Genomic DNA, 25825 nt, shown 5'->3' with positions numbered 1-25825 from the left:
GTATGTCGCTTAAAAACAGAAGTCTTATAAATTTCTTTTGACATTTTCTTTTGACATATTTATGTAAAATATGCTAAATGTCATAAATATGAATGTATATAAATGTAAGATATAATAACAAAAACATTTGTAAGACAAGGGAGGCTTTGATTCCATCTAAGCTTTCTCTCTATATATTAGGTTGTTATTTATTTATTATATTGTATGTTTTTATTAGATATTTAGTTAATATTATGATTGCCAAGTCTGCATTTATTGAATCAAATTAGTAAAATAACTGTTAATTTTTATATATTTAAAAATTATAAATAGTAAAGCATTATTACTTCAGTCTTCAGTGTGACATGATCCTTCAGGAATCATACTAATATGCTAATTTGGTGCCTAAGAAACATTCTTATTATCAATGTCTAAACCAATTGTGAAGCTTAATATTTTTGTGGAAACTGATACATTTTTTCAGTATTCTTTGATGAATAGAAAGTTCAAAATACAGCATTTATTTGAAATATATATTTTTTGCATCAAATATCTTTACTGTCATCTTTTCAATGACAATAAGTTTCATCAACTTGAATGCATCTTAGCTGAATAAAAGTATAATTTGTTTAAGAAAAATAAGCTCAAAGAGTACTAACTTTGAACTATGTATAGACTCGTGCCTCATTCTTATTATCTATATTATGAGCATTTAATGTGCGAGTGAAATAAAATAAAGACCGATGACTAGAAAAGAAGACTCTTTTGAAATACCTTATAACTTATATCTTTTGAAGTCCTTCTCCCAATGTAAGCTTTAGAGATCAGTCTTCCTTAGCACTCTTAGTTCTCTGACATTTAGGATGATATTTGCACTGAGTTGAATGTAAGCCTATCACCTCATGTCTCTCTTCGGGCCGTCTGAGGAGAAAGTCTCGCCTGTGAGAGGTCTCTGCTAAAGGATCCTTTTGTTATTTCTCGGTGAACCCATGCGCTCTGAAAGAATAAAATATACGTCTGGACATCAATGAATAATAAACTGTTGTTTGAGATAATAAAGATGCTCGAGGCCACCATTCCTTGATCATGTGCCAAACATCCCCCAGAATCGACTACAGTTTCATGTCTATAGGTTTCTTGTGAACTTAAACTCTTCTGCCATATGTGTATCCCAATGTGAACCTATGTATATCCACATACACACACAAAAAGAGTCATTAGTTGGTCAGACGTTGTCTTTGGATCCAAACTGAGCTAAAACTGTTATCTCTGTCAGTGGTCTTTATGTCTTGAAAGAACATATAAAAACAACCATACACATCTCTAAAATAAAAATACTTTGTCTCTTAGGGATGAAAAGAGACAAAGCTGGTTATAGCTCAGTCCAGCCAAAGAAAACAGCCTTTGTGTGTGACATATTCACTTTTGGGCCTATAGTCCAACCTAGAGAATCAAACTCTACTGTTCAAATCTGAGAGGCTTGTCAAAATGACAAACTTTCATCGAAACTATTCGACAAACAAGAATCAAACTTTGAGGTTTCGTCTCACACTTTGGAAAACTGGCCACCTAGAAGCGAAATAAACCAAATGACTCACAGGATATTTAACATGAGAGATGTGGCATATGAAAATGGAAAAGGACACACGCCTGATAGACATAATGTGTGTGGTGACAGGAATGAGTATCTGATTGATGGGTGGCTGCTTTTCCTGGGTTTGTTTGGGATGTAACAGAGGGGAAGTACAGATGTGGTGTCAACCGGGCCTGCCAGGGCATTACCTGTCACCAGTGGCATAGGTTTGATTTTGATATTGGTGGGGACGGGGACATCATTATATAGTTTTGATCGAAATTATTGCTAGGGATATATATCAATGTCACTGGATATTGGTAGGGACACGTCCCTAGCGTCCCTACTAAATTCTACGCCCCTGCCTGTCACCATAAACAAACTCTCCTCTCATAAACAATGAAATAAAATCCTTCCTTGGACTTACCTGCGGTTCTGTTTTTGCTCTCCTGATTGAGCATAGATGGGGAAAATCCAGTGAGCTTCAAGCTGCCAAAGCTGTAAGCAAAAGGGGGTTGGTAAGCTGCCATTATAACTGCAAGCAAATATAAATCGCACGAAAAGCGAATCTCATGGATTCACGAGCATTTGAATCTTGGCGAAACTTCTAAGCATCTAAATTACTCAATAAATGCAGTTATAGATCATGAAGAATGTAGTTATGCAGAGAACATCACAAAAATGTCAGACATGGGAAGGCCGTGGAGGAATCCCGCCAAACATAATGTTATAATATGAACGGCTTGTGTTTATTTTCACAGCATCAACATAACGAGGAAAAGGTGGATTTACAAGAACAAGATGCGTGACAACCACAAGGAAAATGGCTCAGGTATTTTTCTGAGGTTCAAAGCTGCAAAATCTGCCTTCTTTATCGCTCATAAAGTTAGTAATGACCCACTCGCCCCCCTCCCAAGAGTATTACACACTCATCTATACAGATTCAAGTACACCATGTACCCTACTTAGCCAATTAATGTTATAGTCACTATGTCCTAAACTTAATTACAGTGAAATTGAATGCAGGGCCCAGAACAGCCTAGGGTGTCTGTTTAAGGATGTGTGCTGATGGTCTGCATTTTATAAATTTGGTATCATCTGAAAGAAAATAATATTGCAAGAATTAATCACACAGTGCTTCTCTTCAAATAGACCATAGCCGTTACATGCACAGGAGCAGGCCTATACTCAATATCAGAAATAGCTATTATACATGTGCTGATAAAGTCCACAGGTTGGATTTGTTTTTTTCACTTCGAAGTGTTATAGCCTACACTCGAACCTTCGCATTGCATAAAAGGCTCTTTCTAGTGGAAAAATATTCTTTGGACAATAAAAAGGTCTCCACACACTCAGTGATATCAAAAAAATTACCAATATCACAAGCGTGCTGTCTTCCGAAAATTGGTTGTGATGATAGCCAACACTGCGACAAACAAACAGCCATGGTGCTAATACAGCAGCAGCATGATAGCAACTGTAATCTTGTTTTTATACAACGGTTAAGAAATATGTTAATGTTCATTAACTTACCTTTTAGACACAATAGTGCCAGTTACTTTGACTGTTTTCCCTCCGACAACTGCGTTGCATCTCCAAGAAACACGGGTAACTTCACTAAATGAATCAGTGTTTTGATTCAGTGACTCATTCATTCATACAAGCAGTCGCCTATTGAATGAGTCGACGAATGAATGATTTTACTATTTATTGCACTTTGTTATTTTTCTGGGTATTTACCAAAAGCATCTAATGTTTTTATTTTTTTAAATAAAGTGTAGCATATTTGGAGACCAGCACATAACGAATTTGAACAGTTTCCCTAAATTAACAAGTGGGAACGAATTTGTAGCGCAACGTGGCCACGATTTAACTAAAACGGGGAACGAATTAATCAAATTATTCTTAAAGGGATATTTCATCTAAAAATTAATATTCTGTCATAATTTACTCACCCATATGTTGGTTCTGTTACAACACAAAATAAGATATTTTAAAGAATGTTGGTAATACAACTGTTGATGGTCCCCATTGACCTCCATAGTAGCCTATTTTTTTATTTAAAAATGTTTAGCCTATTTTTTACTTGATACAAACAGTATCCCAGTGTTAGACTTGATATCTCCTTGAACACAGCTCAGCCAATCAAATTCGAGGTAGGACTAACTGTTGCATAAGGTTGCTTTTAGAAAACTAAGAATAAATACTTTGTAAAGGGCATCTTTGCCAAAACTCCTTTTTGCTTTTTTTCTGGCTCCTTTATTTTTAAGAGTATACCGTATAACCAGTAGTTAAAGCTGTAACTTCCTTCTGAATTTGACAACTCAACAACAAGATTTACAGAAAAAAAGAAAAGAAAAACTCAGACGAAACAAAATTTGGATGGTTTTTATTTGATGCTTTCCAAGACATACAGACAAGACATATTTTCTTTCCAGTGTTTTGACAGTTGCCATTTAGAGTTCCAATTTCATTCAGCAATCTTTGCAGCTTCAGCTCACCCAGAGAGGATGTGCTTGATGAAGGACGTGTAGTTAATGCAGCCATTGGCGTCTTCTTGTCCGGCCATCAGACGGTCCACCTCATCTTCTGTCATTTTCTCCCCAAGTGTTGCCAAAACATGACGGAGCTCAGCACCCATCACTGTTCCATTTCCTTCTTTGTCAAAGACTCTCAGACCCTCAACAAAGTCCTCAAATGTCCCCTGGTCTTTGGATCTTGAGATATGCTGCAGCATGGGCAGAAACGTCTCAAAGTCCAGGTATTTGGTGTTCATATCTTCAGCCTTGGGCTTCCCCAGCACGGTCAGCACGTCAGCATTGGTAGGGTTGTGACCCAGGGCCCTCATCACGTCTCCACACTGGGAATACCTTATTTTCATCTCGCCCGTTGGCGTCTCATCAAAAAGAGTAAAGGCATCCTTGAACTCTTCGATCTGGTCAGCGGTAAATTCCAGCGGGAGACTCTTCAGGTCCAGCGCGGGCTCTTTGGGTATCTCTGGAACCGGGGCAGGAGCTGGGGCTTCTTCTTTCTTCGGCTCTGGTTTTTTAGGCTCTGGTTTCTTGGGTTCAACTTTTTTCGGTGCCATGATCCCGATACTGAGACTGGAGATGGGAAAAGCTGGGAAATGTGTTGTAAGAGCCCCTGTTGGGCTTTTATACTGACATGTCAGAGAGTGTGATAAGGCTTATCAGAACTGGAATAGTGGCAGACTATATAAGGAAATGATCTAGGTTAGGGTTAGTGTTACTCATACCATGTTGAAATGCTTTTCTCCAGTAGATAAGACCAGACCAACCACCCCTTTACCCCAGTAAAATTAACACATTTATTCAATGTTCTTATAACAGGAAAATTATGTTAGCTTGAACAGACTTTAAAGTAATTGTTCACCTAAAAAATGACACTTGTTCTTGTTATTCACATATGATAACTTTATGTGAGGAACAGACCAAGATGTAAGTCGTTGTTCACTGATAATGTTCACTTTCAGGTTGTTGACCATTGCATGTGACTGGATTGAGTCACTGAGTGAGTTGACCTTGAGAACTGGATAAGTTTGATTCGTGAACAACAAATCATTCTGTTCATTGATAAAGGGATAGTGCACCCAAAAATGACAATTCTGTCATCATTTACTTTATTTGGAAGAATATGGGTAACCAAACGGTTGATGATTTTCATAGTATGACAAAAATTATAACAAACAAACAAACAAACTATGTAAGTATGGGGCCAATCAACTGTTTGGTTACTGACATTCTTTAAAACATCTTATTTTATGTTCAGCAGAAGAAAGACATTCATACAGGGTTTGGAACAACTTGAGGGTGAGTAAATGATGACAGAATTTACATGTTGGGGTAAAATCCCTTTAACTACTAGATCAACCAAAAAGATTAGTCTAAAAATATTTTTGCTTATTCTTTCATAATTATGCCAAAGACAGGGTGAATGTCAAGTTTTAAACCTATTAAATGATAACAGAGTTTTCATTTGTGGGTGAACTAACTAATCAAACCGTTTTGGTCTGATCATTGACATCCATTGTGGGGAAAAAAGCAGTGTGACATCTCTAACAATATATTCTATTATGTTCCACAGAAGAAAGTAAAAACTAAAAAAAAACTAAAATAAAAAAACAAACAAATAAAAACACAATTTTAAAGGAGCATTATAGCCTCAACCCCATGTTAGAGGAAAAGTTCAAGAACTTTAAAGCGGAGAATAATTTTGAGAGTAGAGAAACATACCAAGGTTTTAGTGTTCAGTGATATAATTCTGTTCTGGCTATGCAACATGAAGAACAACATTCAGAACACAGTGCATTAATGTCATATGATGCAGAATTCAAAGTTGTACATTTCAAACCTGAAGCAGATATTTGAGTTTGGAGGAGTCTCCAACTCGTGCCACTAAGAGCTGCAAGAAATTTGCCAGACAGGTGATAAGCTTGAATCTATTCTGAGAGCCAGCACATACCATCACTCCGTCACAGTGATGCTGTTTATAACACAGTATTTTAAGCACACTAAAGATACCATTTTCTTTTTGTGGTAAATGTTATTAAGCGCACTCAAAGCTCACGTTTTTCCAAGCATTTTTTAAACAAACGTTTTTTTCTTTATTAATCAATTTTACAAAACTTAAAAATTCATAATATTAATTTGTTAAAATGGAATAAGAAAGTATTTTTGTAAATGGCTATGACATCACTTTCCATCCAGTGAGGATAATGAACAAATGTTTTTTAAAGAATAAAAGTCTGCCATCTAGTGGCTTAAATGTTATTTTGTTTTTGTTTTAGCCAGAAATGTCCATCTACAAAGCAAAGTGAGTGTAGAGATTGTATTGCTATTAAATGATACTTAACTTTACCACTTGTTATTCCACTGTGAATCATCTTTCAATAAGCGTGTTTCTATTCTCCTCGGTATTTAAAGTAACAGCGTTTTGGCACTTGGTCAAGGACTGTCAACAAGGGCAGAAAGTCTGTATTCACTGAGGTCCCACTGTGAGAATGTGGCACAGCTGGATTGAACATCTATTAATGAGAACACAGCCCGGGGACACGTCTGTAGCATCTCTATTATTTGTCTCTGTCAAATGCATTCATACTGTGGTGTTAGATGAAACCATGTCCTCAGAACAGCAGAAACACTGTATTAATCAGTTATCATTTAACCCATTTTAATAGTTGTTGTAGGAATAGGTGAGGTAATTGAAAACAGTTGATGTTGTTGCATTTGACATTGATATTGTATTTTAGTTTGGTGCATTTTTTAACAACTCACATTATTTCTGGCTTGACCTCTAAATATAAATGAATAAAATCAAGGTCCCTGCTTTAAAGTCATTACTCAATTCACAGTGAAATACAAATAGAGGCAACAAAATAAGTGTAAGTGTCCCTTTTCACTGATCCTGACCCTCGAGTTTATTGATGAAAAATAGTGGAAAATTTTGAAATTACATGTAGGATTTAATAGGAGCAACTGTGGGTTTGGATGTGTAGACGTCCCTCTAAAGATCCTCAGTACTGCTCTGCAGGGAGAAAATAACTTTTATGAAGCAAAAACAAAATTTTAAAACACAAATTGTAGAATATAGTGTAACTTTTATTCAAAACCTACTGCATTCGTGTCACTAGGGAACAATCTTTCCTCTACAATGGCACAAATATCTGTGAAAATATCGTCTTCTTCTCGATCCGCATCGACCTGACCAAGCAGAGTGAGACAGAATTGTGTTTCAAAGCCTTAAACTGAAGATTATTATTATATTATAAAAAAAGCACCTGTAATCAGAACAGCTTGTGCTTTCAAAACCAGCTGAATTCAACAGTTAACATAAAAATAAGAAAAGAACATCATCTTACCCTTACAATAAGTCCTCTCTCCTGGTAGTACTTGGCTATGAGTGTGATATTGTGTTTGAAAGTATCTAGTCTCTTCTCAATTGCACGAGTATTGTCGTCGGGACGGCCCTGCTGGGACGCTCTTTTCTCTAAACGCTGCCGGAGTTGCTGATTAGAGCAGGCAAGCAAGATCACCAAGTCTGGAGAGCCGATCTGAGGAACCATGAGTGTCATTTACTGCACATTGCCATAACATAAGACATGCATTATGCAGGTTATATACTGTATAGATCCTGAAGGGCCACTGTCCTGCAGAGTTTAGTCAGTCAAGTCAAGTCACCTTCATTTATAAAGCGCTTTTAACAGTACGGATTGTTTCAAAGCAGCTTTACAGTGATAATAGAAATTACCTTAACAGATTGTTTAGGCTTTACCACAGCTCTAGAATAAAGTAATTGTCCAGCTAAAGTTTGTTTTAACTAAACTCCCTGAACTCCCTTAAATAGGTTAGAAGGTGCAAACGATTATCCGCTATCTCTGCGCAAACCTCAAAAATGCAAACCCGCGAAAACACAGACACATGCACATGCGCATCACGTGTTCAGTCCATAGGCTTGCGCGTTTGAATATATATATTTCCAGGCAGGTGTATTGAGACAAGCAGGATATAAACTCTGCAGGACAGTGTACCTCCAAGAGCACGTTTGGACACCCCTGGTATACTATAGACCATCAGGAGGAATATCTGACCTGCTCCTCAAAGGTGAACGTCTGTGAGATCTCTCTGGGGAATCCATCAACAATGAATCCTTTAGCATCCTGCTTCTTGATAAACTGTTGTTTCAGCTCTTCAATCGTCGTCTCCTAAAGGATGTCATGTCAGAACAAGACTAAGCATGAGGTGACCTTCTTCATTCAATATTGTAAGTAAACTACTCAAAAGTTTGAGACATTTATTTAATCAGTAAAACAGTACTATTGTGAAATATAATTACAATTTAAAATAACTGTTTTCTATTTCAATATATTTTTTTATGTAATTTATTCCTGTGATGGCAAAGCTCATTTTTCAGCAGCAATCATTCCAGTCTTCAGTGTCACATTATCCTTCAGAAATCATTCTAAAATGTTGATTTGGTGCTGAAGAAGCATTTATTACTAATATTAATGTTGAAACCAGCTGTGCTGCATACATTTTTTTTGTGGAATTTTTTTTAGGATTCTCTGATTAATAAAATCTTCAAAGAGATTTGTTTGAAATAGAAATCTTTTGTAACATTATAAATGCCTTTACTGTCACTTTGCTGAATACATTTTATTTTTTATTTTTTAAATCTTACTCATCCAATCTTTTGAACGGTAGTTTATGTAAAAATCAACATTGACAATCAAAGCAGAATGTGAATACACCATAGCTGCAAAAATTCATTGTTTGGTGGTCAGATTTCCAAACCTGAGGTGCCAGTTCTCCATTGGCAATGATCTGAGCAATCAGCTCCCATTTCCTGTCACTGGGGGCATGATGCAGCAACTGGTTCCTTAAAATTTCCCCTACGGACACATGCTCGAAATCATAGCGATGTGCAATTTTAGCTGTCTGAGTGCCCTTCCCACTGCCGGGTCCACCTGGAAAATATTATAGCAAATCCCACTTTACATCACAGAAACAGCACAATGGAAATGTTCATTTCAAATTAATTAATGTCAAGGTCTACTGGATTTTATTTTATCCAGCTCAAAGAGCTGGAATTTAGAATGAGATGAATTCAGAAAAAGAAGACTGAAAATGAGAAACGACCAGCTGACAGTGATGATCACTCACCTATGATGAATATGATGTGCGGTCGTGGTTTAGATGGGTCAAAGACATCATACTCCTGTATGAGCCCTGAGGATTCAGTCATATCTGAGTCACTTTCTATGGAGAACTGGGCTTGGATTGGTGGCAGCCTGTCATATCGACGGTAAGGCCCGGGGCCAGGACCAGGACCACTGTCTGTGGAATGAAACAGATTACATTCACCAGTTCTATATGACCTCAGATTCATTCTTAAGGCCAATTAACACCACACCGACAAACGCAGATAGACGGCAGCACACACTTCGTCAGGTTTTGTCGGAGTCTGTCGCCGATTCAAACACTGCGTTTGTCTGGTCTTAGATTGTCTGAGAAATGACGTCTGCAAAGACTTTCAGCATTGATCGGCGTCTGTTGGTACAGTGTGAATTGGCCTTTAATTCACTCTCATTTGGTAAGAATCCACACAATACTGTGTTTTTAGACTTTCATTCTTGAGATATTTGGTTAATTTTAACAATTGAACCATCTTCAACCTTCCTAAATTTCTTCGCAATGTTTTCATTTTCACAGGTGTCCTTCAGATTCAAATCCCTGAATAATGGTTACTTCAGTGCTGACTTTTTATCTAGATAATGTGGTTATTTTTGTGATTTAAAGAGAGAGGCCAACAACAAAAAGAAAAAAGTAATGCATTAATAAGCATAACAATTTCACAAAAAAAGCATTGTTCAATATATAATTCAGTAAAATAAAATAAAAACAGCTAAAAAAGTAAATGAAACTAAAATGCAAGTGTCATTTTAAAGTATACCCATCATCTATATCCATCATGTACACAACTAACTGTTTTATTTCTAGCTAAATTACCGAGTTTGCAGGGGGCTTTCTTCCCCTGAGCTGGAGTGATTGGTGGTAGAGGTTTTCGATCAGGTGTAATGAAAGTGTCCCAGGCCACACATTCAGGACCACCGAGGTCTCGTGTTTTCTGCAGGCAACTCTCCAAGAATGCCAAAGGGTCCTCAGGCCTGTGGTACATCAGCCCTGTTAACATGCTCTGTGAGATACACACACAGAGTTCATATCATTTTGTTATATGAAATGCTTAATTGACCTGAGATTTTCACAAATGTGAATCTGTATTTCTTGTAAAGTGTACAATTCCAGTACTATTTGTGTATCTATTTGTGTAAATTCTTTCATAATGTCAAATTTTATACAGTCTTTCCTTGCTTTTTCACCTAAACAAAGAAGAATATGAGCACATTTTTCATTTATTAGCCAAACGCAGCTAAACGATTTCTGGATGGAAAGACAGGGAAAAAAATGAATAATAATCTAGGCGTGAGAAAATAATAATTGCAAATTGTTGTTCTATTCATCCCACACGTGTTAGCAGTTCGTACTCCGGACCATTCAGAGGGACAGGAAATGGAAAATCTGAGCTCTAAATAATCAGCTGTTTGCTTTCTTTTGATGCAAATAAAACTGCTTGTGAATTTACATCTCAATCCTCACGGGTATCAAACGGCTAAAGACACATTCAACTGTTGAATAAAGGAACAGTGTCTAAACAAAAACGAAACAAAAGGCTGAATTTGCTAAAGGTATCCGTTTAATAATAGACCACAGCATTTTTAAGGACTAAAGCAGTATCCATAAAGGATAAAGAGCATTCAAAACAAACTAAGCTTCACGGTAAAAAGTAGCAACCTGCAATTTTCACCTTCTTAATGTATAACCTTTTAATTTTGTTGCTGTAACCTAATGTATTTTGGTTGACTCAATGACGTTAAAAAATAAATAAATAATTAATTTAAAATAAACCCTGAAGCATACTGTATCATATTTGATGCAAATGTATAAAATATCTACTTTGAATCTCAACATGATCAAAATTAGAAGAAAAAAAAACTGTTATGCACAATTAACTACTGCCTTCTGTCGTCTGATAGATTTAAACTTTACTGAGTTTTATGAAGTAAATGTATAGGAATAAATGTTATGTAATATTTCAAGACAAACACTTACTGGACTAAAAGCAACTCAGGTTTACTTGATTATACATCCTTGTTTTTTCCTTTTTTTTCCTTTACAAAAACACGTCAGGCTATTGAGGAATGTTTATTTGTACATAATTACAGAGCTTTGATCATACAACTTTTTATATTACGCATTATACCTTAATTTCATCATTTCAATATCAGTGTACTTAGACATATTATTGGGAGATATAGAGTGATAACTGATATTACCTGATTTATACATGTTAAGTTAGTAGTCTGCTATAAAGATCTCAAATTCTCATTTCATCTTAATTTTTGGCGATATAAATAAAGAGAAAAGTACACATCTCTACAAGCTTAAACTGCCCCAGAACTATGAACTACCCACTGCATGAAAAGGAGTGAAAGAAACCCTGAGACATTTGAAACTAGAAAAAGCAGAACATGGAAAAAAATGTCTTAAAGAACTGGAATGTATCCCAGCATGCAATGTGTGCAAAACACACATTCAAATATTTAGAATTGTCAATTTGTCAAATGTGCATGTCTTTGTATTGTGGAAAGATCTTGAAGTGAGGTGACAGTATTAAACACTGCATCATGCTTGTGAGTTCAACATTTTAAGTTTACATTGTCCCATTTCAGGAATGCTATAACCTAACCACTGCAGGCAACAGCTTGAAGTATCTATGCTGTTAAATAAAAGTCAGTAGACAAATGTTGTAACTTGTATGCAATTATGCCAGTGTTTGCAAATAAGTGTTACACAGTGGACAGAGGATTAACCAGCAGGTTGTGTGACACTGCAATACAGTGAAGGGCCAGATACAGAAAATGCCACAGTTGTGTGCACAGCTGGCATTTAGGCATAAGAGTGCGGTTTGAATGAAAGGTCAGGGATTTGTTAAAATGCAAAAGGGTCATGTCATGTGAATGTAAGTGTAAGTCTATAGCCAAACCTGTACACACATACACACATACGATTGCCGTGATTTTGCCAAGTAAGACATGTATTAGAGAGAAATGATAGGTGAATAGCCAATGGGAGAGTTGTAGAAGCACATAACCCTGGTTGTGACTTGTAAGCATATCTGAAAACACCATTTGGTAAATGGACTGCATTTATATAGCGCTTTAACAGACCCATGGCCACCAAAGCGCTTTACATAGCCTCACATTCACCCATTCATTCACTCATTCATACACCGACGGCGGTGTCAGCCATGCATGGCGCCATGCAGCTCGTCGGGAGCAGCTGGGGTTAGGTGTCTTGCTCATGGACACCTCGACACTTGGTCAGGTGGAACCGGGGATAGAACCAACCTTCCGGTTTGTAGACAACCTACATGAACCACTGAGCCACTGCCGCCAATTTGACCAATCATTTGACCAATTATTTAAATGTAACAGGCTTCAAATAAAAAGAAAAATATGCATTTGTAATCTTTCAAATATATATATATATATATATATATATATATATATTTGTATAGTTGCAACACTATTTGCTGTCTCTCCGTGTTGCTTTGAGCATGATTGGTTAATCTGACCGTTACCCAGGAATCTGGCCAATGACAACTGTGCGTGCCTTTTTTCGGTCAAGTCTGAATACGTCTGTTGGAGTGGGCATGTGCTGCTGCTCGGCATCTGCAGTAACTTCAGTCAATCCCTTTTTTTTTTAAACCTCAGATGCACCAAGGATCCAGCCATTTGGAGGAGTTTTGCTATTTATCTGCTGTGTCTGTCACTTCTGGTGCAGAAGCATGGACCTTTTGTTGAATGTTTTGATTTCACTTATTATTAAACTCATATAGCTAGGTTTCTGAATTAAAAGACAATGTAATATTTGTCCACATATATTACCAGAGTTATATGGAGGAGCCCACAGAGGTCAGTATAAAAGTATAAAATCATGACCTCATTATGATAGCAACCCTAATAAGAACATGGAGAAATTACATTTTTAGCTTTTCAGTTGGGGGCTCTGAAGAACTGTTTGGGAATAATTTGTTGACAATGTAAATGTACATGTGAATAGTAAAACAGTTGTAGGATAATATGTTGTGATTGAATCAGTGACAATCTTGTAGATGTATCAGTTTTGTATTTCAGTTTAAGTTGACCATTCATTAAACTTTTATTACATTTTGATGAAACTGTTAATCAGTAGTATTTTAAATGTGAAAAGCATTTCATTTTAAATTTGTACTGCATTTCTTCAAAAACAGAATTATTAAATTGAGTTTTTTACAGTATCTGTACAGACTTTTTATTTTGTTTTCCAAAATAAAACTGTTCATTTACCATCTTGAGCAACACTGTTGAAGTTTGAAGTACATTTTCAAAAAGGTTTTAGAGAAAAAATCTGTAAAATAAACAAAAAAAGTGTTTTTCTCTAAAACCTTAAAATTAAAATGATTGTTTTTGCACTTTATTTGGATTAAGATATTTTACTTTAATTTTACAGGTTTTGTTTGGCAGGTGCTGCTGCCAGTCATTTTACTTTTTTTGCAATTTTGTTTTTTACAGTGTGTGAGCTCCATATTCTACTGTTATTCATATGATATATTAGGTTCACATTTGTTTTATAATTTTTATGTTGTCTAATTCAGTATATTTCGTCTGGTTCAATAAAAATAAGTTTATTTAAGTTTATTTGCCCATAAGCAAATGCTGAGACTGACATAAAAAAAAAAAAAAAACTATTACCATCAAGTTAAAAAGCAATACAGGGAAAAATATTTTATTGGAAAATAAACTTTCAAAAGAATGATGTCAGCAACTTTGCTTTGATAAGTTTAAATACCAGTTACAATGAAATACAATTAACTACAATTCAATAATAATATTAAGTTAACCACTTTACTTCCACCTTTCTAAATCCTTACACTATGTGCCATATCTTTGTGCATTCGGTCACAGATGGAGGGGTTTCAGAGATTCAGAGATGTATATCTATGCACAAGAACTTAAACCTGCATGTTTGCATTCCCCATTGAGCTGCGTGTTCAGGCGCATGCAAGAACGGGACTGTTTCAGACCTTCTCTTCCCCATTGCCCATATTTCCCAAGTCACATGTAAATATAAAGTAGCTTGTTGCCTTGGTGACTGCCAAAAGAGTTGATGTGCTGAAACTCATGTTTACAACCTTCACTCTTTCTGCGCTGCCTATATTGTGCTTCCTTGTAGGCTATGTATCAATTTGGAGATGGAAAGCTTATCAGAAGTGTAATGATACATGTAATGATCCTCTACGGACACAGTATTTCATATGCAACTACATATCAACCACACAAGCACTTGTTGACGCTGTCTGAGCAGAATCTTCCCTCTTTCTGACAAGCTTGAGACCCTCTGCTTTGCCATTACAGCACCCTACTTGAGGATCACCATAGTGACACTTTCAAGTAGGCTATTTAATTTACCATGTAATTGTGCATGCTAAATAGACACGAGTTTTTGATTAATTCATGTTATCAGTTCAAATCTGATGTCCATCTTTGGTGAGGCCAGTTTCCCAATAGATTATTGATGTAAAGAGTGTTGACAGTAGAAATAGGTAACTACCAGATATATAATTTATCATAATTCTCTGAAAAACTCTGAGAAGAACTGAAAGGTACAAGTGTCACCTTGGAAACACAGACATAATCAGATTTCAGACACGCAGATGTTTCCAGATGTGTTATTTGCTATATTAATATTATTAATGCTATACCTATTAATATACAGGCTTCTCCTCTAGGTGATCCTTACCTCAAAAAGGTGTGGGATCTGTCGTTTTGAGAGGTAATCCTTCGCGTCGTTTGTGTTCATTCTTTCCTGTTATCCAGAACAGCGTTTGTAAGTCAGTAGAGCAGCAGCCGTGTCTTGTCTATCTGCTCATCTGTTGCGTTTAACCCTCAGAGCAGCTGTGCTGTGTTGCACCATGGCATCGGGCTGTTCTCCGCTGCTTTGACGCCGATGACCTCCGGCGATGTGTTTCTATTCAACAGTAGTCACGCTCATGAATGCTGAGCTCAAAGTGACCCTTAGCAACGCTGCGTAGTCGCGTGTAATGGTCTAATCGATATCGAGTAGCCCATCTTTGTAGCTATAGCCTACCGCAATAGGCTACAAAAAAAGGGTTATCACAATAACTATTTTTTTTCTCAGTGTGTTTGATGAGACACATTTTTGATAAGTTATCTAATTTGATAAATATAGCCTTTTTTTAAGCTTGCTGATTATTTAAAATGTAAATGTTAAAGTCAAGTTTTAATGTTGTTTAGGCTATGTCTATGTGGTGTTTCTGATGTGCTTTAAGACAAAACATGTGCAAATTCACAAGTCAACACCACTGTTGAGTATTTTCTTATTAAAACTGCAGTGAAGAAAAAGACTCTCAAAAACGAATCACTTAAATGTATGGTCTAATGCAGTCTCAAGAGAAGACATGTTATCCTGTTATATTTTTCTCTTGATTTGAAAAATCGTGTTCATTTAGCAATATAGTGGTGAATTATGTATCAAGCTTAGCGTTAGTTCTGGCAGGTCACGTTAGTCAAGCTCGCATCAGCTGACTCTCAGCTGATCCACGTCTACCTATAGGAATGCGACGCCACTGTAGGGTGTAGGCTATACATATTAGGCTTGTTTGAGATGAGCAAAATCACCGGTGATCAGCGCGAGATGCATGCCGGTTAGAAATGTGTCCAAGTGCGGTCCGCCTTGCTCTGATGTCATGCTGACGTATGTAAAAAAAACTCTCGCGAGCGCAAGCCGCACCTGTCGGATTCTACAGTCCAGCGCAGTTGCTCTCCACCATAGACAGTATAACTGGACACAGCGACCCCATAGGTTTCAACGGAGAAAATCGAAGTCAATTAGAAGCACTCGCTTCCTGATGGATGGGCGAACTGCGCAGGCTCAAACTGAGCTTGACGACGTAGATGTGACGTGAGCAACCTGTAGTTCTTCTAGTAGCTGTGACGAGAGAAATCTGAATCATTACCTTCCGAATCTCGCAGAGACGGAGAGCGTGACTATTTGCTGTCCATGAGCTGGCAGCAGGATCAACTTTATGACTCTCTATGGGCTTCTCTCTTGACTTTATGCTTCCACGTCCCCCCTATTGCTTGCGAGATTCTCTGCCTGTCCATACGGTAATTTCTCGACTTGTGCGACAGAGTCGCGCGGTTATGACGCAATCGTTAGCCTATTTTTACAAAAACTGCTTCTACGGGGCCATAACGTAAGATACAAGGTAATGGAGCCTTTTATACATTTTCGTGTTTCTTTAGAAATAAACAATGGACAAATGGAGTCTTTAAACGCCTCAGATGTAAAGTTATTCGCTGTCAAAGTGACGCCAAAATGAATGGGAGTCAATGGAATGCTAACAGCAGGTGTCGGTAGAGAAAACTCTACCTCACCGGGCAGAGAAAACTCTCGTCCCCATTTTCCCCAGTGACCGGAAGGGCAGACAGGGAAATGACCTGTGCCCTAAACGGTGTATTTAGGGATTTCGGAACATACCCATGCTTAGGTTTGAGTATAACCCTAGAGTCATTAGGCCCAAACTCCATGCACGTAGCACTCACTGAGAGCGCGTGTAAGTCCCCAATGCGCTTCACTGAAGCGAGAGCCAGGAGAAACACCGTCTTGAACGACAGGTGTTTAATATCAATCTCCTGATCGTGTTTAACACTCCCTGTGGGAGGTCAGCGGATACCCGTTGATGGCCCACACGTGAAGGGACCATAGTTCCGGGTGAGGATGCCAAATCGAACCATTGGCTTGAGAAAGGAGATCCCTCCTCAGAGGCACTGGCCATGGGGCGGTGCTTGCTAACTGCATCACAACTGGGAACAAGGGCTGGTTCAACCAGAGTGGTGCTACCAGCAGCACTGAGCATCTTGCGTCCCTGATCCGCTCCACCACCTGAGTTAGGAGGGAGACAGGGGGAAAAGCATACAGAGGACGGCGAGGCCACGAGTGGGCTAGGGCGTCCTTGCTTTTCGAGAAAAATTCTGGACAGTGAGCGTTTTCCTGAGACGCAAACAGGTCCACATCCGCTCTGCCGAACTTCTTCCACAGCAGCCGAACTGTCTGTGGGTGCAAAGACCATTCTCCTGTCGGAACGTGGTTCCTGGACTGTCTGTCTGGTCCAACATTCAGTCGCCCTGGCACGTGCGCTGCTTTCAGTGAAAGCAGGTTGCTGCGTGTCCATATCAGGAGGCGCCTGTACAACAGCAGGGACCTGAGGCCGCCCTGGCGATTTATGTAGGATACCACTGATATGTTGTCTGAACGTACTAGTACGTGGCAACCCGCTATCAGGGGACGAAAGCGCGTGAGCGCTTTGCTCACTGCTAACATCTCGAGGCAGTTTATATGAAGGAGCTTCTCCCGCTCTGACCATAGGCCAAATAGCGGTCTGCCCTCGAGCAGCGCTCCCCATCCTGCGTTGGATGCGTCCGTAGACACCACCCTCAGTCTCGAGGAAGTCCCCAGGTTTACACCTGAACGGTACCAGTCTTTCGACCTCCAAGGGTTCAAAGCTGCAACGCATGCTTGATTGACCTTGAGGCGAAGCCGACCGGTGGCCCATGCATTGTGAGGCACCCTCCCTTTGAGCCAGAGCTGCAGTGGGTGCATGCGCACTAAGCCCAGCTGGAGGACTGATGATGCTGAGGCCATCAGACCCAGCATCTTTTGAAAGCTCTTGAAAGGGACTACAGCACCTGACTAAGAGCTGACAGTGTGCTGAATATGTAGTGCGCGCTGCGGCGACAGCTGTGCTGTCATTGACAGCGAGTTCAGTTCTATACACAGAAAAGAAATAATCTGTCTAGGGAATAGTGAACTCTTTTCCCAGTTCACTGTGAGACCGAGATTCTCGAGGTGATCCAGTAACATAGCTCTGTGCGCCATGATCTCTGAATGAGATTGGGCTAGAATGAGCCAGTCGTCCAAATAGTTCAGCACTCGAACGCCCCGGAGTTTGAGGGGAACGAGCGCTGCGTCCATGCACTTCGTAAATGTACGGGGTGCCAGAGACAAGCAGAACGGTAAGACTGTGTACTGGTATGCCTGACCCAAAAATCGCCTGTGACGTGACGCAATCTGTATTTGAAAATTCGTGTCCTTTAGATCTATTGACACAAACCATGTCTTCTTGGCGAACATGCGCAAGGATTTTTCTGGTCGTGAGCATCTTGAACTGGCGTTTCATAAGCGCTTTGTTCAGTTGCCTCAGATCTAGTATGGGTCTTAGACCCCCGTCTTTTTTGGGTACCAGGAAATATCTGCTGTAAAGCCCCCCTTCGCTCTGAGCTTGAGATAAAGGTTCTATAGCCCCTTTGCTCAATAGTTTCTGAATTTCGGCTCGAAGTAGATGTGCTACTTTCGATTCTACCGAGGTCTCGACGCACGCCCTGTGGCGGCGAGGGCGTCGGCGAAACTGCAACGAATAGCCTTCTTTTATGATGTTTAGCACCCCTTTTGAGACCCTGGGAAGCTTCGCCCATGCGTGTGCACGGGTTGCTAGGGACTGAGTGAGAAGCGCGCTTTGATCGGCTCGCGATACAGCTGCTTCGGTGAAAACGGCTTTTGTGTGCAGGCAAGCGGGTACTGGAACAGGCTTGTTGACTGCTAAATACACTGGGCCAGTCACTTCTCTTGGGACTGGACGAGCGGCAAACTTCGGTGAAAGTCCGGCCGCAGCGGGACTTAAACACCGTCGTTTTCCTAGGAGTGCTAGAATGATTTCGGGGCCTCTGGCTTCAACGCGATCTTCGGCCGCGGGCCATGCCATCTAGTACGCCGTCCAGCGGAGGGCGGGCATAAGTGCGCTGCGATCGGCTCCTCGACCGGCGGCAGGGAGAGGTAACCTCTGTTTTTGGCGTCGTCGACAGCGGAGAACGCCAGGGAAACAGAAGACCTTGTCCTTGTAGAAAACGGGGTGCTCCAAGCCCTAGCAACCTCTTCGTGAAGCTCAGGAAGGAAGGGCGCGGGCTTGGATGCAGGTGAAGACCGTTCCCTGGGCAAGAAGAAGCCATCCAGTCGGTTGTGGGCGGGCTGCTCAGGCGAAACCCAGTCAAGGCCAAGGCTCGCCGTGGCTTGAGTGAGCACGCGAACTAGCTCCGCCTCGATGTTAGCTCTCTTTCCCGTCGAAGCACGGACAGGAGGCGCGAGATCCTCAGAGCTCGCCCAATCCTCACTGCCTGACGCCAGGATAGAGCAGGAATCCCCATCTCGCAGCATCGCGTCGACCTCATCCGTGTCGGCGACAGAAGCGGCGGCAAGCTGCGGCAGCTGTCCGTCGGGGATCGACGAAGAAGAAGCCGGTGACGTAGCTTGCGGGCGCAACGGCGAGCTTTGGCGGCTGGGGGATGGTTCCGGGATCCGTTGAGTGCGGCGCTTCTTACGGCGCGGCACTACAGCGGTGAACGCGGGCTCCTGGAATGAGGCCAAGCGAAAAATTCTGGACAGTGAGCGTTTTCCTGAGACGCAAACAGGTCCACATCCGCTCTGCCGAACTTCTTCCACAGCAGCCGTACTGTCTGTGGGTGCAAAGACCATTCTCCTGTCGGAACGTGGTTCCTGGACTGTCTGTCTGGTCCAACATTCAGTCGCCCTGGCACGTGCGCTGCTTTCAGTGAGAAAGATGATCTCATCAAAGCTTTCTCAAAGCTCATCAAAGATGAGCTTTCATCTTAGCACGCCGTCCAGCGGAGGGCGGGCATAAGTGCGCTGCGATCGGCTCCTCGACCGGCGGCAGGGAGAGGTAACCTCTGTTTTTGGCGTCGTCGACAGCGGAGAACGCCAGGGAAACAGAAGACCTTGTCCTTGTAGAAAATGGGGAGCTCCAAGCCCTAGCGACCTCTTCATGAAGCTCAGGAAGGAAGGGCGCGGGCTTGGATGCAGGTGAAGACCGTTCCCCGGGCAAGAAGTAGCCGTCCAGTCAGTTGTGGGCGGGCTGCTCAGGCGAAACCCAGTCAAGGCCAAGACTCCCCGTGGCTTGAGTGAGCACGCGAACTAGCTCCGCCTCGATGCTAGCTCTCTTTCCCGTCGAAGCACGGACAGGAGGCGCGAGATCCTAAGAGCTCGCCCAATCCTCACTGAATGACGCCAGGATAGAGCAGGAATCCCCATCTCGCAGCATCGCGTCGACCTCATCCGCGTCGGCGACAGAAGCGGCGGCAAGCTGCGGCAGCTGTCCGTCGGGGATCGACGAAGAAGAAGCCGGTGACGTAGCTTGCGGGCGCACCGGCGAGCTTTGGCGGCTGGGGGATGGTTCCGGGATCCGTTGAGTGCGGCGCTTCTTACGGCGCGGCACTACAGCGGTGAACGCGGGCTCCTGGAATGAGGCCAAGCGAAAAATTCTGGACAGTGAGCGTTTTCCTGAGACGCAAACAGGTCCACATCCGCTCTGCCGAACTTCTTCCACAGCAGCCGTACTGTCTGTGGGTGCAAAGACCATTCTCCTGTCGGAACGTGGTTCCTGGACTGTCTGTCTGGTCCAACATTCAGTCGCCCTGGCACGTGCGCTGCTTTCAGTGAGAAAGATGATCTCATCAAAGCTTTCTCAAAGCTCATCAAAGATAAGCTTTCATCTTAGCACGCCGTCCAGCGGAGGGCGGGCATAAGTGCGCTGCGATCGGCTCCTCGACCGGCGGCAGGGAGAGGTAACCTCTGTTTTTGGCGTCGTCGACAGCGGAGAACGCCAGGGAAACAGAAGACCTTGTCCTTGTAGAAAATGGGGAGCTCCAAGCCCTAGCGACCTCTTCATGAAGCTCAGGAAGGAAGGGCGCGGGCTTGGATGCAGGTGAAGACCGTTCCCCGGGCAAGAAGTAGCCGTCCAGTCAGTTGTGGGCGGGCTGCTCAGGCGAAACCCAGTCAAGGCCAAGACTCCCCGTGGCTTGAGTGAGCACGCGAACTAGCTCCGCCTCGATGCTAGCTCTCTTTCCCGTCGAAGCACGGACAGGAGGCGCGAGATCCTAAGAGCTCGCCCAATCCTCACTGAATGACGCCAGGATAGAGCAGGAATCCCCATCTCGCAGCATCGCGTCGACCTCATCCGCGTCGGCGACAGAAGCGGCGGCAAGCTGCGGCCGCTGTCCGTCGGGGATCGACGAAGAAGAAGTCGGTGACGTAGCTCGCGGGCGCACCGGCGAGCTTTGACGGCTGGGGGATGGTTCCGGGATCCGTTGAGCGCGGCGCTTCTTGCGGCACTACAGCGGTGAACGCGGGCTCCTGGAATGAGGCCAAGCGAAAAATTCTGGACAGTGAGCGTTTTCCTGAGACGCAAACAGGTCCACATCCGCTCTGCCGAACTTCTTCCACAGCAGCCGTACTGTCTGTGGGTGCAAAGACCATTCTCCTGTCGGAACGTGGTTCCTGGACTGTCTGTCTGGTCCAACATTAAGTCGCCCTGGCAAATGCGCTGCTTTCAGTGAGAAAGATGATCTCATCAAAGCTTTCTCAAAGCTCATCAAAGATGAGCTTTCATCTTAGCACGCCGTCCAGCGGAGGGCGGGCATAAGTGCGCTGCGATCGGCTCCTCGACCGGCGGCAGGGAGAGGTAACCTCTGTTTTTGGCGTCGTCGACAGCGGAGAATGCCAGGGAAACAGAAGACCTTGTCCTTGTGGAAAACGGGGAGCTCCAAGCCCTATCGACCTCTTCGTGAAGGTCAGGAAGGAAGGGCGCGGGCTTGGATGCAGGTGAAGACCGTTCCCTGGGCAAGAAGTAGCCATCCAGTCGGTTGTGGGCGGGCTGCTCAGGCGAAACCCAGTCAAGGCCAAGGCTCGCCGTGGCTTGAGTGAGCACGCGAACTAGCTCCGCCTCGATGCTAGCTCTCTTTCCCGTCGAAGCACGGACAGGAGGCGCGAGATCCTCAGAGCTCGCCCAATCCTCACTGCCTGACGCCAGGATAGAGCAGGAATCCCCATCTCGCAGCATCGCGTCGACCTCATCCGCGTCGGCGACGGAATCGGCGGCAAGCTGCGGCCGCTGTCCGTCGGGGATCGACGAAGAAGAAGCCGGTGACGTAGCTCGCGGGCGCACCGGCGAGCTTTGACGGCTGTGACGTCACTCTAGGTCTCGCTCGATAGGCGCTCGATAGCAGTTGCCCGCACAGCAGCCAATCGGCGCGCGAGCTGCCTCGCCTGTGTCTGTATGCTGCGGCAACGCGTTTTACATTTATACAAAATTAAGGATAATTTTTGGCTTCAGTATTCTCGTGGAAAAGGATTTTCCCCAAAGCGTAGTTTACTACGCAGTACGAGAGTATCTCTCGTAAGAGAACCAATGGCGGTGCCCGGGGAAGCTTCAGTTTCTGGCGGATGGATTACTCCCTTGCTCTCCACCGACTGCTCTAAAACAGCACGATGGGAAACGACTTGCTGACGACACAGCTTAATGCTCATTGGTTTAAACAACCGTGATGTATTGTTCTCTTTCAAAATGTTTGAATTTAAAACTTTGATTTCGTGTTTTTTATGTGTATAAATTATGTGTATTCCCAAACTCTCTGACAGTGTGATCTCTATAGCCTATGGGTTATTTGATTTTTGTCATATTTATTAAAACATATTTATAAAACATATGTAATTAAAGTAAAAATTATTGATAAACACGTCTTTGGAATGTAATCAAATAACAAGAACTTTGTGTGTATTGTTCATTGTATTTATTTTCTTATAAGAGCAACAGAATTTAAATTACATCCAGTTTATTAGCAACACCGTGCACAAGCGTTAATCCCGCGATATCCGCCTTTGATCTCGTTGGTGATCCACTACGAGAAGAGAGAACTGTCCGGCTTGGCTGCACTTTTTTCACTCCTCCCCTCACTGTAGCCGCTATTGTATTGCTATTCTCGCATACATTTCTGGCGAGGCAAGGCGCATCTCAAACAAGCTTAAGCTCTTCAGTATTATCAGCAGCTATCGCGTTTCTCAGGAGCTAATTACCCTCCTTTATCCCCAGCTCCTCCTCTCATCCAGTCAGGATATTGGCATTCTGATTTCCCTTGAATCAGAAAAAATTCTCGAATCATGTTTTAAAATCTTGAATCAATGATATCTGCAATACATTCATGTTGGTTCTGTTCTGTTTACCCTAAGGGGGGTTATTGCTAGCCTGGCTCCGCCCTCCTACGTACTTCCGCTCAATTTTCATTTTCCTTCAGTACTACGTCTGGGATTGTGGTATATTCTTGGGTTTTCTCCAGTCATTTTTTTAACGGTCCAATCAGTGAACGAGGGAGTGGCTGAGAACTATGACGTTGAGGTTGTGCGTTAGTTTGAGTCGTCATACGTCACGACCAAACGTTAGCGATTGGTTATGGCAGATCCAGAGTGGCTCTGGGCAGATCCAATAGTTTTAAACTTCAACAGAGTAGGGGAGAGCCGGGACGATTGAAACGCGGGACGGATGAAACATTGAGGTTTCCTTGAAAACCACTCACGTCATGTACGTCAAATTTCGTCAGCACGTACAACACTAAATGCCTACCAGACCCGCGAAAACATTTCTTCTTTACGTCATGCCGTTTTGGATTTAAAGCCGGAAAGCTGTTTTTGAGTGCAGTAAGTGAATTATTTCGTGCGGTACTTTTTTTTGACTGACAAGTTGTATTTATTGTTTCATGTGCCATTGTAATGATAATACGGCAGGTGTATTAGTCCTGCAACACACCCTTAAGTGTGCAATATCAAAGTTTTTTAGTTTAAGGGGAAAACAGGTTTAACTGTCGGGATGCGCTGTCGGGACGGATGAAACAGCGCCTCCTGCCAGTTAAACCTGGTCATAGGAAAACCGCTGTTAAGGCTATTCAACTAGTAAACACTCGATATGACTCAAGGAAGAAATGTAAGATAATTAATTGTAAACGGATTTGTCTGTCTTCGTCAAAATAGCCTATTAGAAAGATTACACAAAATGCGCATAGGCTTATCGCCTATGTTTAATGGGTGATAGAACAAAAATGGTTAAAATGAACCTTTAAATTAAAATAAATTACAAAATATGTTTGTAACAATATGTACATAAGTTACTTGTCAGGTATTGTTCATAAAAACAAGCATTAGATGAATAGTTGCCGTATAAACTGTTATGTTTCATCCGTCCCACCCCTGTGTTGCAACCGTCCCGCTCAGGCGGGACGATTGAAACAAAGCACAACTACCGATCAAAGTCAATTTGTACTTAAATCATTCTATATTTGTACCGAATAACACATGATACTAAGAGAACACATATGTGCGTTGTTGATCACACACACACAAAAAATCTATCTGTAACCTTATCGTAGAAAATGACGTTTATCTGAAAAGTGTTTCAACCGTCCCGGCTCTCCCCTACCCACCTTTAAGGAAGTTAACGCTTGTCAATGGAGAGAGGCCAGACTCTCTGTAAAAATTAAATGTTCAAAACCATACCGCCAATCCAAACTATGCTAATTGTCAATTGTATTTGACGATAGTGATCCTGACAGAAATTATGTATTATGATGTTATGGTGAACTATGCCGTTCTTCACTGACGTTCTAAGTTGTTCAAAGCGTTTGTAAGGATACAGATTTTTAGAAGGCAGCTGTCTGGCTCTGACATGGCAAACGGGAACATGGTTTGCATAACATAGCAACACATTATTAGCTGTTTGATAACGTAGTCAAGCAAAAGGCTAATCATATTAATTACAGGGTTGCCAACGCTCACGCATCTGGCGTGACACTCACGCTTTCAGCACCAATCTCACGCTCTCATGCACACGCAAGAAATGTCACGCCAAAATCCATTTTTCAAAAAGACATGGTGGTGGAAAAAAAATGAGATGGGAGTGAAAATAAGTCGAAGTTTTTGCATTCTCTCGCGAGAAACTTTGTGTTCGCTCGCAAAATGTTTGCGTTCCACTGAGAGACTTTGTGTTCGTTTAACGAGAAAACGCGAAAGCATTGCCAAATTATAAATTTTTCTTCACCATGTCCCTTTAGGGGCTCTTTACCCTCAAGTTGTTCTAAACCTTTATCAGTTTCTTTCTTCTGTTGAACACAAGATATTTTTAAGAATTTTGGGAACCAAACAGTTTCTGGCCCCCATTGACTTCCATAATAGGCCTATATATTTTTTTCTATGGAAGTCAATGGGGGCCAGCAACGGTTACCAACATTGTTCAAAATATCTTCTTTTGTGTTTAACAGAACAAAGAAACTCATACAGGTTTAGGGTGTGTAAATGATGACAGATTATTTATTTTTGGATGAACTATCACCTTAAAAATAACAATTTAAGGGGATTAAATTAATAAAATGTGGCCAAATGATTTTTATTTACATGTGCAGGGCTCCGTACAAAAATTACAGTTTTTAAACAAGCTTCAAATTAAAATAAACCCACCTCAAACTGACAGATTAGACCGATCTTATGTCTGCTCAAATAAACAGAATGTGTTTGCTTTTGGTGCCACTAGTGGCGCAGATTATCAACAATTCCTTAATTTCGTAAACACCAAGATTTTGGAATGGTAAGATTTTGGAATGTTTACACTGTTTGAAGGAGATCCTTAATTAATTATGATTTTGCAGTAAAAATAACCATAAAAAAATTAAAGACATACTGAAAT

The 25825-nt window shown here is 41.6% G+C and overlaps 2 protein-coding genes and 1 long non-coding RNA gene across 4 annotated transcripts; all 3 read right to left on the bottom strand.

The window, feature by feature from the left end:
- Window positions 1-753: 753 nt before the first annotated feature.
- On the bottom strand, window positions 754-3183 carry LOC306995166. Its single transcript, XR_013796817.1, has 3 exons — window positions 3086-3183; window positions 1980-2050; window positions 754-975 (listed from the first exon to the last, which is right to left on the bottom strand). It is a non-coding gene; the product is annotated as an uncharacterized lncRNA (long non-coding RNA).
- An 826-nt stretch (window positions 3184-4009) lies between these two features.
- cmlc1 (cardiac myosin light chain-1) lies at window positions 4010-4881 on the bottom strand. Its single transcript, XM_079606017.1, has one exon. The coding sequence runs from the start codon at window positions 4638-4640 to the stop codon at window positions 4050-4052; it is 591 nt and encodes a 196-aa protein (XP_079462143.1). The 5' UTR covers window positions 4641-4881; the 3' UTR covers window positions 4010-4049.
- A 925-nt stretch (window positions 4882-5806) lies between these two features.
- Window positions 5807-15210, bottom strand: ak5l (adenylate kinase 5, like). 2 transcript variants are annotated; one of them, XM_079607162.1, is made up of 8 exons: window positions 14971-15210; window positions 10078-10264; window positions 9232-9405; window positions 8863-9035; window positions 8160-8273; window positions 7431-7622; window positions 7186-7272; window positions 5807-7096 (listed from the first exon to the last, which is right to left on the bottom strand). In XM_079607162.1, the coding sequence occupies exons 1-8, from the start codon at window positions 15028-15030 to the stop codon at window positions 7076-7078; spliced, it is 1008 nt and encodes a 335-aa protein (XP_079463288.1). In that variant the 5' UTR covers window positions 15031-15210; the 3' UTR covers window positions 5807-7075. The 2 variants fall into 2 exon arrangements, with proteins under 2 accessions (XP_079463288.1, XP_079463289.1); XM_079607163.1 differs by having other exon boundaries at window positions 6952-7091; window positions 14971-15171.
- Window positions 15211-25825: the final 10615 nt, after the last annotated feature.

Source organism: Phoxinus phoxinus (genome assembly GCF_949152265.1).
Source record: "Phoxinus phoxinus genome assembly, chromosome: 3".
NCBI lineage: Eukaryota > Metazoa > Chordata > Actinopteri > Cypriniformes > Leuciscidae > Phoxinus > Phoxinus phoxinus.
Note: the sequence above shows the minus strand (reverse complement) of the source record. Positions and strands in the feature narration are given on the sequence as shown.